At 37.0% G+C, this 12,516-nt stretch overlaps 1 protein-coding gene across 4 annotated transcripts in view; it reads right to left on the bottom strand.

Annotated features, from left to right (window-relative positions):
• The window catches only part of UTRN (utrophin), a 389,350-nt gene that overhangs the window by 72,130 nt on the left and 304,704 nt on the right, over positions 1-12,516 (bottom strand). For all 4 annotated transcript variants that reach the window (XM_081943506.1, XM_081943504.1, XM_081943503.1 and 1 more), the window contains 3 exons: positions 11,706-11,852; positions 9,841-9,919; positions 8,932-8,992 (listed from right to left, as the gene is read on the bottom strand). In XM_081943506.1, coding sequence (XP_081799632.1) covers positions 8,932-8,992; positions 9,841-9,919; positions 11,706-11,852 — 287 coding nt within the window. The remainder of the gene's footprint in view (positions 1-8,931; positions 8,993-9,840; positions 9,920-11,705; positions 11,853-12,516) is intronic.

The following is a 12,516-nucleotide window of genomic DNA, read 5'->3' as shown; positions in this document are numbered from 1 at the left end:
ATCCAAACAAAAGCATTTCAAAAGCATCAAAAGCCTTTGTTTAAACTGAAGGGAAAGTCACAACCTCCATGGGTAATTGCATTGCACTCACGTCAGAAGCACTAAAGCACTTCCAGGTTGAGAGGATTAAGCCAGTGACATCATCATTACCTGGGGGATGCCCAGTTGGGAGCAGGAGTGAAGGACAGGAACTCACCCCACTCCACAGCAGCACTCGGGTCTCAAACACGATCTTACTAACCTCCACCTCAGTGTCCTAACCATACAAGCCACAAGGGTCCATGGGTAATTAATTGGTTTAATTGCTTAATTACTCTTCATGTTAGGAATTTTTATCCCCAGCACTCATCTGGGATTTGTCTTTCTGAAACATATATCCATGGTTTTGCCTCCTAAGTACAGGCAATGAATTCCTATTTGTTTGGGGGACGGGATAGAATAGCAACTACAATGTCATTTTTAAATCTCTCCTGAAGAATTCTACTTAGCATGGGTTATGATAGGGCAAAGCATCAAACAATGCATAACAGCTACAGAGTATCTGTCTGTCCTAACTATGAATCTGAACTTTGGCAGCAAGTACGAACTTTGGCAGCGTACCTCCATGAGGGAGGCACCCAAAATGGAAGCTCTTAAGCATTCTTGATGGTCCATATCTTCATTCAGCCATCCTTGAGGGTCCAAAAAGGAAGACTCCCTATTTGGAGTAGCTATGCCCCTACATCTCTGGACACATAGAAACAACAAAGCATATACTTCTCCAATGCTGTACCATAAATATTTATAATAGCCTTATTGCACTATTTGCATCAAATTTTACTATTTTGTATTGCATCAAAAATATCCAGGGTGCATGGGACATTCCCTGCAGTTTTTTAATACCAACCTTGCTACAACCTACAGCTCTGCCAGTTCTGTGTACCCTAAAATCTGTGAGATGAACATTTTAGACTCATGTTTGGGACTCATCATTACAAATTAGACTCAGTGGTTACTTATATGCCATAATAGGGTGCCTCCCCCCCCCCATCTCTCTAATATTCCCCTGTACTTTTTTAATAATCCAATGTCTTTTTTGAGATTCTGACTTTTTAATTTTTTAATATTTGTTACATTTTAATATACACTTTTACTTTTCAGTTTATATATTTTACGTGGCTTTTACATACCCTACAGTGGGACCTCGGGTCCTGAACGGCTCATATGACAAACAATTCAGGTGCCAACTGAAAAATCTGCTAAATGTTTCACTCATGTCATGAGTGGGTGCCAAATAAACACAGCTGCGACAATTTTCCCTGCCACAACAATTTCCCATTCTGCGCCATTTTTTGTGTGCGCGCGCATGCGCAGTTTGTCTTGCTTCTGGTCACAACCAAATCAGGTGCCAAGCGAAGTCCTGGAATGGATTACAAGGTCCCACTGTATGTGTTTTATGCCTTTTATTTATTATACTTCTAAACTTTTATTAATGATTGTACTCCAGCCTCTTATGCTGGTCTTTGGCTGTAATAAAGATTGACTGATTTGATAGTTATTCTGCTGTTTAGTTTGACATAATAAATTTAAAAATAAAACTGTAATAAGTTTTGCTATAATCCAGATATGTTTGCCATAAACATATAACATTCATTTAATATAAAATTGGCTTAGAGAAATCAGTTTCTTATTCTGATAGGCATTTATCTAAACTGATCGTGTCTGTTACAAATAGCAGTAAATCAGTGATTTTTTTTCTGGCTGTATAAACACGATGTTTTCATTTCTGCTTATTATGCTGGACCCCATGGGTCTATTTTTCATCAACTCATTTTCGACTTTCCTTAAAAGCATCCAAATTTGACAGTTGAAAAACTAGCCTCTGTCTCCTTGATCTCCTGATGTGTGGTCAATAAATGGAGCACATAAATGACAAAAGCATAAAAACAATTATCACTGAACACGAGAAAGAGATTAAGAATGGGGGAGGGGGGAAGCACCTCTGAACTGAATCAAATAAAGGCACATGACTACATATCCTTTCAAAAGGACAGTTCCTTTTCCTTGTATCTGAAGTATTTTGGCAGAAGCTGAACTCCATGTCCTGGTTCTGTGCACAAAATTAAAAAGGTGGCCGCCAAAAAATCCATGTTATGGACCTAGAATAAATTATAAAAATTTAACTAACCTCCAAGACTCAGATAAGATGGTCAAGATATGGAACCTCATCAAAAGACAGTCAACTATACATCATTGCTGATATTTAAACAGAGGACCTGCTTGGACCTCTTTTGTGGATGCTGGTGTAGAAGATTCTTTCACTGGACAGAGAGTTGGACTAGACCAGGAGTGTCAAACTGGCGGCCCCACAGGCCAGATGCGTCACATGCAAGAAATGCCCATCCCAGCTCCGCAAATGGGGAAAATGTTGCGAAATGTCATGTGGCGGCAACATGACGCAGTGAGTTTGACACTCGCAGACTAGACAGTCTGTAAGATCCCTTCATCTCTTCCGTTCTATAATTACATGCAATGCACTATAACTTTCTCCCACCAACTACAAAGCCCTGACAACTGTTGTAACCTTTGATCCCCTGTACAAAACCATGCATTTTTATAATTGCTTAGTGAGTCAAAACTGACCTTATCTTTCAATGCAAATTTAAGAGTTGATAGTGATCCATCTTGACTTCACTAATCTGGTCTTCTGCACAGATCTGCATTAGCTACTGCGAATTCAGGAATCCTTGTCGTTGAAAATCAGATCCCCTGAGGGATCTTCAGAAATGCAGTTCATTGAAAATGCATACAGGTAAATCCTCAACCTACGACTGAAATTGAGCCTGTAATTATGGTCATAGTTTATGCTGGTCCTTAAGCAGATCATCCAATTTTATGACCGTTTTTGCAGCAATCATAAAGCAAACAGCAAAGACATTAAGTAAATCTCACGGTCATTAAGTGAATCCATTGTCTGCAATGGTTGGTCTTTTGCCAGAAGCCAGAAGTAAATGCCAATTTTTAATAAAAAACATGGTAAATTACAGTTACATGACCATGGAATGCTGCAAATGACCATAAATTCAGGCCAGTTATCAAGCATCCAGATGTGATCATATGGCTGCAGGAGAGGGGGGCATCAAAACTTCACATCTGGGTCTAAGCAACCCTGGGAAAGTCTGTTGAAATTTTAAACAGCCACTGGTTGTAAATTGAGGACTACCTGTACTGAAAGCATTCTCTTGGCAGTAAACTACTGACTGCATACTATAATTATAGGATCATCTGGATATTAATTGTGCTTCCTAATTGTTATCTCATACAAACTCAGCTGGATTATTTTTGTTATCAGGGTAGGTGGACAGTGTTAAAATGTAAAACCTGGGATAAATATATTGCCAATTTTCTGCCTGACATGTACAGGCTGAAACAACTGTACATGGATTATGTAAGTCTTGCACTTCGTAACAAATTTCTCATTTTCATTGGAAAAGAGATTACGCATGAGTGAAGAAACTTTTCTGTGGAACTTGCTTGATTGGTTATGTAGGTGATGGGAGTTGAGATAATGGGACAAAAATATATAGTAGGTGTGAATGATATGTGACAATTGCAAAATAAGAAGGATTTTACACTGCTGTGTAAATCTTTTCTATGCTTTTAGATGCAACTTTTAGCTCATCCTGCACACAGTTTTGCCTATACTGAAAACAAGTTCAGCCCATCAGGATTAGTCAATAATAACCTTCTACTTTTACAACATTTGCTGCCAGACATAAGCAAGATTTCAAAAGCTTTTGTTGCCTCAAATCAATTCTCTGCTTTCTAAATTACATAATTTTATATAAGCTTCCCTGGAAATAGGTCTCATTGATCTCAGAAGGATTTGCTGTAGTATACTTCAAGGATTACATTTTATTTGCTCTTCTACTCTCCATCTACTCTTTTGGGTGTATCTAAGACGACTACTGCATAAATTTTTTGTGGTTAATTACTAACCCAAAACTTGAGAATGAGAATATGAGAATACTCCTGTTGGATCAGACCTAAGCCCATCCATTCAGCACATCTAACATATCAGCAGAAGCATCAAGGAAAACCACAAATGGGACCTCAAGATAGCCCTTCTTTCACATTTTTGTCCCATATGTAGTGATGGACTATTCCATGCCTGGAAGACACACCCAGTAATCAAAGTGAGTAACAGCCATTAGCTTGTCTTCCAGGAATCTGTCTAGTCCTTCTTAATTCCTTCTAAACTAGCAGCCAAGGCCAGTACTTGTGGCTGTATATCCCCCAAAGTAATTATATACTGGATGAATAAATACTTCCTCTCATCCGTCTTAAATCTCCTACTCAGATTTACTGTCTGGCCTCCAGTTTTAATGTGGAGAATAGAATTCCCTGTTTCTTTCTTGCTACCCTCCAATTTCATAGAAGAAACTTTGATCAGCTTAATAGTGCTATCCCACCCCACCCATAAACTTTTTAAGTATAGGTTTGTCACTTTCCCATTCACAACACAGATTTCCCCAGAATGCAAATGACATGGGAATCACAATTAATGTCCACGTGTTGGTTGAGGAACAGGACATTATTCTTCCTTCTTAGTTCCTTACTTGCTCAAACCATCATTCCCTTAAATCCTCTTTTGTTCTGCCAAACTGTGCAGTTGCCAGCTATCCTGAGTTACACCTACCATTTGTTCTCTCAAATATCACACATTTATTTATACAATTGTATTATTGCATTTATATTACTTCTTTTACTGAGAAGCATATCCCAAACCAATCAATCAAGTTGCTTAGGCTGAGAGATAGCAACCCAGTAATTTCCACAGTTGTATCCTTACATGTAGGTCAATCCCTACATTATGCTTCTCCATTTGTTATTTCCAACTTTTCGGGCTGTGTGAGAAATACATGGCCAAAACAAAAGAAAACACCTGGTATCATTTCCTCTTGCCCTTAGAACTCACATCTACAATTTTGCTTTCAGGAAAAACCTAGCTAGCTCCAAACTGAAATGCCAAAACATGACTGAAAGGCAAAGATGTAAGAAAGGGGAGATACTAATCAGTTCAACTCTTGCTTCAAATATGATTGGCTACTATATGGAATCAGGGTCACATTTTTAAAGTAAATTGAGTTTGAAAACAAAATAATAAAAAGGCTTAAGTAAATTAATTCCATGTTGCCTAGTCTTCAGAAAGCAGCATGGTGATGCAGTGGTTAGAGTGCAGTACTGCAGGCTACTTCTGCTGACTGCCAGCTGACTGCAATTTGGCTGTTCAAATCTCACGAGGTTGACTCAGCCTTCCATCCTTCCGAAGTGGGTAAAATGAGGACCCAAATTGTTGGGGGCAATATGTTGACTCTGTAAACTGCTTAGAGAGGGGTGTAAAGCACTGTGAAGCAGTATATAAGTCTAAGTGCTATTGCTATAAGAGCTACAGAAATAATAATTAGAGGACCCGCAAGATGCAAGGCTTTTGATGCCTTCGTCTCTCCAGAAACATAACTTTAAAATAATAACTTGCTGTCAATCTCTGCATTTGGGGGGGAAAGACTGGGGAACTGAAGTCTTTTCATTATTGTTGCCAATTATCCTTGTGAGTTGATAAATCCCCGCAACCATAAAAGGAACTTTCTGCCCCTGCTGCTGATTGTCTCATTGGCCTATTCACCAAGAGACTGAGAATATATAATAATGTAAATCTTACGTCAAAATTGATTTATCTTGTCTATGCATAAATGGCTGTTACAGGGAAGGGCCAAGAAACAAAGTAAGTATGATTTCTTTTGAAGAATGCTTGCAAATTATGATACCCATCCCACTTAATCCATAGCTAGCTTTAACAATACAATTTCTTACACTCTCAAAAATGTAGAGTTAAAAAATTGTAGAGCACCTATTTTATTCTTTTTTGAAAGCATCTTAGTCTGTTACAACTGGAAAAAATGAAACAGCTAAAATCCACAATCTTAGTTAAGCTGCCATTTAGGAATTCTTCAATTTAATCAATGGCATTCTATGGACTCTACCAATCCATTCAACAGAGTACGCCCAGGGCCATAATTAAGGATGCCTGAGCGAAGAGTAAATCCTGTTAAATCTTGAAATGGAGAAGCTTCTCTTGATTTAGAGGCCTTGGGAGTTTATATGGGGCTTTAATTGATAAGCTAAGGAGAAAATTAATCTTGTGCTTTGATAGAATGCCTGCCTTTTTTCTTTTTCCAGTTCAAATACAATTCTGTCTGTACTATATTGTGCTTTTGGGGTAAATTATCTGACTTTTATTGGTCTGGCCAGTATGATGGCTTGGGATGTTTGATTGTGTGCTGAACAAGGTTGTTTGCAGTCCAGCTTCTGAGATGTCAGGAAAATTCAATCTATTGACAGGAATTAAAATCTTATTCAATGGATGGTTGACCATTTTTGAACACGTAAGGCAATAAACTAAGCAAGGGAGAAAGTAACACCGAGGTGTCTTTAGGCCTGAGTCTCTTCCCACATACTCTTAAAATAGGCTGCCAAAACCCAGTTCCAAATCACTTTCTGAAAAGAAAATACAAACATAACTCAAATTGTGTTCAACACAAAGTTTAGAAGTAGTTAAATATTCGCTCTAACCAAAAAAATTAACTTCAGTTATCGTTTCCAGAAGTTTCTTAAACACCTTTTTAATTTAATGTAAAAGCAGTATCATTAACTTAATAGAATTTCTGATACCATCAGACAGGATATAAACCCCTGTAGAAGAGTTGTACTATTCACTGCAACTACCAGCGTTGATTAGAAAATAAAGCTTAACAAAGCAGGTAGACAAATTCAATTACTGAGACTAATAATGGCAATATTTCTACTTTTAAAAAATCTTTAGCCACAATTATAGTCCCCAATGATAGCACACAACATTATATAGTAATCGCTTACTACATCTTTGCTGGCTGGAGTACTCATTTGAGTAGAGAAACAGAATAAAAAATCAAGCCAACCAGCAAGCAAGGAAAGAAAAACAATTCAATATCAAATATTCATTAAATCACATTATATATGAAAATTTTCAATCAGCCAGTTGACAATGAAATACAGTTTTGTAGCGCCTACCATCAGCAAGTATCATTAAAGCTGTCAGTTTAAAGCCGTTGTAAACTGTTTGTTTAAACTGATACACTGTTCCTAATCCAAAAGGACTCTGACCTATTGGGAATATAAATAGGTCAGAGTCCTTTTGGATTAGGAACAGTGTATTCCCCTCTCACACTAATAAGGTTAAAAAATCAAAATGAACAGCATGACCAAATGCAAAAACATTGGCACCCAGGAACAATCAAGCATCCAAAAAGAAGCTCTCCAAGGACCTCATTAGTTACAGCCATTCCATTCCCAAACCAAAGCTCTCTTCAAAATCATGCTTTAACAGTTATCCTAAGGCCTAACAAGGCAGGACATAGCCTGTTTTTAGAAGATAAAAGGAAGACTGAGAAGGTTAATTTAATTTAATTTAATTTATTAGATTTCTAGACCGCCCCCTCTCCCCAAAGGGACTCGGGGTTGATCTCTGGCTTCCAAAGATGACAATTCCTAATGGAAGAGACTTAGAGTCCTCCTCCCACAAATTGGTCCAAGAGAATTCCAAGTCTAATGTGTTAGCTTCTACCAGCTGGAGCCACAATGATCTAAAAAATGTCCATGGTTGACATGGTGACCATGAACTATAGCCGGTGGCGGATTAAGGCTCACTGGTGCCTAAGCACTGACAAATCTTGGTGCCCCTCCTTTGTACATACTGTACAAATCTTCATTGTTTTTTTTTCTTTCTCAACTTTGGGGTGCCCACTTTAGACCTTGTGCCGTAAGCATGTGTTTAGACTTCTTAATAGTTAATACGCCACTGACTATAGCATCCACTCCCAGAGAAGGCACATAGAAACATCTACCTGGGAAGCTTCAATACCTCCTGGTGATGAGAGAGGGGTGCTATCATGCAACTAAGGCAACACCTACTTGTACCAAACTTCAAGAGTAATGCCTCACATCTGGTTATCTCCCTTATCTACCTCTGGTCACTTGTAGAGTCTTGCAAATAAGAATTGTCATTCTTCCTCCCTGGCCTTGAACTCACTCAGCTAGAATCTTACCCAAAACTCAGAAGGGCACATTGTAAAAAGGGGACACTCTCCTATTTCTCAACCGGGTTTGCTAACGTGCCCTCTAATCACAATTAGGTTATGGATTAAGAGTGATACATAATGGGCAGACCTGGCATTAAGCAGCTGCAGATGCTGTAAAAGGCCTCTAAGAACCGGATAACCTGGCTCTTGAGCTGAGGAAAGCAGACAGAGGCGGGAACTGAGAAAGCAGGCATAGGTGAAATAAAACCTACATCTCTTGAGAGCAATTCCATAAGTGTTCTACCTGGTATTTGATAAGATTCTATTGAACATGATGACAGTAATAACCTACATCATCACTGTCATCATTACATATCCAGAACACACATTGCTAACTAGTACAAACTATGCAAAGATACTGTTAGCTTGTTTTACAGACATAACGACTCAAGAGACTACAATTCAGGTAAACTAAAGTTTTCAGGAGTAATGTCAGCAGCAGCACTTGTATAGTGGACCAGGCTGGTTATAACTTTCCCTAAATGGGTTCAGACCTCAGAACATTCCAAGCCAAAGGTAACAAAAGATATTCTTGGCTACTGCTTGCAACCCTTTGTTTCCACAGACAGCAAGGAGTCCAGATAGATATTTTTTGGAGGAGTGCAACTCTACTCCATTTCTTTTATTTATATGGATAGATATACCGCTACCCAAAGCATTCCTGTCTTGTCTAATTACATGACCTCCCAATATAAAGGACACCTGAAACTTAACGGTGCTTTTAAAAATTCCATGCATTTTATTCTAATATAATTACTATAAGATACCAACTTACTTGATGTAGTATGGGACAGTGTTATGAGACACTGATCTCTGCCATGGTAGTTGTACAGAGGCTATAAAAATTTGAAAGAAAGGAAATAAATAAATCAAGAAATTGATAATGTATTATTTACAAATAGGCATACTTGTATAAAGATGCTGAATGTAGGAAATGAGAAGAAATATTCCAAACTCGGGGGGCAAACTCTCCTGAACATTTTTTTAAGCATTTATCCCCAAAATCAACAATACACATTTCAAATGATCATAGTTTAAAACAATTTTTGATGAAAAACCACTTATTTGGAAAATAACTTGGTCCAATCCAGTCCACTTAATGAATAGACCCAGTATACCAGGTGATCGCCCACCCTTTGATTTGAGAGCTTTCCTTTTCCGTTTTCTTTTTTTGGATTCTTTGCTTGCAAACGTATGAGTGCATACATTGATTCAACTTTAAAAATATATCTTTCTATTTCTTGAATTCCCCAAATTCACATAATTGTTTCAGTTACTTGAGGACAAAACCATTAACATTTTGTAAAGCTGTTAAAAAGTCACCTTAGGATAATAAGATGAACTCCTTCTTTCATTGTGGTTTTTAATCAAGATTTAGTATTATGTCCAAAATCATATATTAACTCTATATCATATTTTGTTTCCTATCAAGCGCTTGCAATCCTGCTCCTGACATTGGCGAAGTACAATTTAATTGTAATTCTAAAGTGTCATTCTCTGAGAATTGTCTTTCTGAAGATTTCTCTGAAAGGATCTTCCATGCGTGACAATCATTTTGTTCTATATTTTCCTCAATGCCAGTTATTAAAACATACGCATATTTGGGGTAAAAAAAATTAAGAACCTTTGAAGTACTTCATTGGTCTACTATTAGAGTCCTCATTAAACCATTTGATTAACTTACAGGAAAGAAAATCTTGAGATTCAGGTCCATAATCATGGTGTATATCTTGTAATAGTTTAATACGATCATCTACCGATATCTGCATATAAAAATACAAACAAGGAAAAGCAAGTAGTAAGCTTTCAACTGATCATACCAAGCCAACTGTATATAGCCAAATAATGATTTATAATGATTTACAATAGATTTAAAGAGAAAATATTCTCTCCTCTTTAATCTTCTTCTCTATTTATAATGTTTAAAAAGAAGCTAGTAATGATTGTAAGCAATGCAAATCAATATCAAATAAAGGCCTTCTTAGTGCCTATTGCTGTCTACTGAAATGTTCACTTCTTCCCTTGTCTAAATATCTACAGTCAACATGCCTTATTTTGATTTTATTGATTTTTACAAGAAACCATACTGGAACATTCTGTTTACTGATTGACCTTATGGGTCAACATTCTCCTGGCTTGCTAATTAAGCTAGATGAACATATACAAAACTACTCAGTCAAATCTTTGTAAGGGTTATGGTAACATAACAAGTCTTTCTAGTGCTTCAAATTAAATTTAAATGGAAGAAAAATATGTTTTAGAAATGCCTCAGAACAAGGGGCTTCATCATAATTCTTTGTAAACAGCTCTATCAGTTCTTTTCTAACTATAGAGCTCCTGTAAGCTCTAATGAAACCCAAAATATTTTACATGGCACCTAACAGTCCCCCCAAATGGCTTTAAAGGCTACTTTAATGAAGTATTAGCATAATAGTTACACAATATTTCAGAAACAGTGTCATATAGTATTTAAGATGCTAGGAGCTCAGGTTCAGGTTCACCCTTAGACACAGAAGCTTACTGGATCACTTTGGGTCATTGACTTTCTCTCAGCCCAACCACATGACACAATGGTTGTTGTGGGGAAAAATGGAGATGGAAGTGCCTTGAGATGAAGGAAAGGTAGGATCCAGTGGTGGGATTCAAATTTTTTTACTACCAGTTCTGTGGGCATGGCTTGGTGGGCTTAGTGTGGCTTGGCAGGCGTGGCTTGGTGGGTGTGGCAGGGGAAGGCTATTGTAAAATCTCCATTCCCACCCCACTCCAGGGGAAGGTTACTGCAAAATCCCCTTTCCCTCCCGATAAGCTGGGACTCAGGAGGCAGAGAATAGATGGGGACGGAGCCAGTTAGATGTGGTATTTACCGGTTCTCCAAACTACTCAAAATTTCCACTACCGGTTCTCCAGAACTGGTCAGAACCTACTGAATACCACTTCTGGTAGGATCTAAATTTAACAAATAAGGAATGCAAAACAAAAGACAAGCCCCATGCTTTATCTGTATTTTGAATAATGCTCTGGGTCCTACATTGTTTAGATACATTATTTATACCTAAAAAGTTGAGGACTCCCATATTAAAGAATGTGTCAGTAGATCAGGTAGATCAGACTATGAAATCAATTCCAAAGGAGGCTAAAACTACTTTTATTGAGATAGGCTATAACAGCAGATTAGAAAAGTTTGATTTTGGTGTTCCTTCTCATCCTCCTCCTCTTTTAAAGTTCAGTGAATGAAGGAAATATCTATCTAAACTTCTTCTAAACATTGTCTGGACATTCTAGACTTATTATTTAGTCCTTATGTCATGACAACAGAATCTGTGTATTTCCATCAAGCTAATATTCCTTACTGTCTACCCAAATAATATGTTGAATCATTTTGAAATTCAATGAAGATTCAATTTAACAGATATAATCTGAGAAAATTATGTTGTAATTTCTGGTCTTTTTATCAATATTGCCAGAGGATTTTCTCCCTGATGCCAAGGATAATGTGGAATCAGTGACAGATTCATGGTTCTCCCTAACTCTTAAACCAATGAAAGCTACCTGTAGAAGTTTCCACCGCATGTTCAGATCATCCAGTTGTCGTGAGACTTTCAAGGATGGATGAAGATCAAGTGGAGAGAGCTGACTGGATAAGTCATTGATGCATTTGATTTTCAAACTGATTGGCGAAATTTCTTCTCTAAAGGCCTAGAAGAGAGAATACACAGCTGCTTTTAGTAAAAAAATCTTGAAGAGCAAAGCTACAATCTCTAAATGATATATGTAAGTGTCCTTCATTTTCATTCTTTCACTATCTTTCCTGACTTTCCTTAAATACATATTACTACTGTGAGTATACAAAAAAGCAGTGCATTTGCTAGTAATGTATTATATTGCCAAGTTTTATCAGGAAACAAAAAACCATTAAATAAATAGTAGAAATGAGAGAGAAAAGAAAAGATACTTAATAAATACATTTTCAAATTCAATAACAAGTGTTAGAACTTCTTAATTTGGTTTCAATACCTTTATATTGCATCAATAAAACATAAAAATGAAATCTGCTGAAAGCCAGATAATTCTACAAAATTGATAACAATTTTTCAACTTCATGCTGTTTTCCCCAAGAATTACTAGTACATTATTTTCAACATCAATGTTGATGTTGTTAATAGATGAAATAATCCTCAACAGATGATACTATTTGAACAAATAGTAAACATAATAAGTTTCCCTTCACAGTTCTTTATGCAAATATCATTAAGATGTGAACAATTACCTCTCACTGGCAAAAAGGAAAAAAGAAATATTCCCACTAGCATGCAAAAGCATTCTTTTATGTTTTTATTCAAATGAAAAAAAGGAAAGACGG

This window comes from Natrix helvetica, assembly GCF_964273705.1.
Source record: "Natrix helvetica genome assembly, chromosome: 2".
NCBI classification, from domain to species: domain Eukaryota; kingdom Metazoa; phylum Chordata; class Lepidosauria; order Squamata; family Natricidae; genus Natrix; species Natrix helvetica.
Note: the sequence above shows the minus strand (reverse complement) of the source record. Positions and strands in the feature narration are given on the sequence as shown.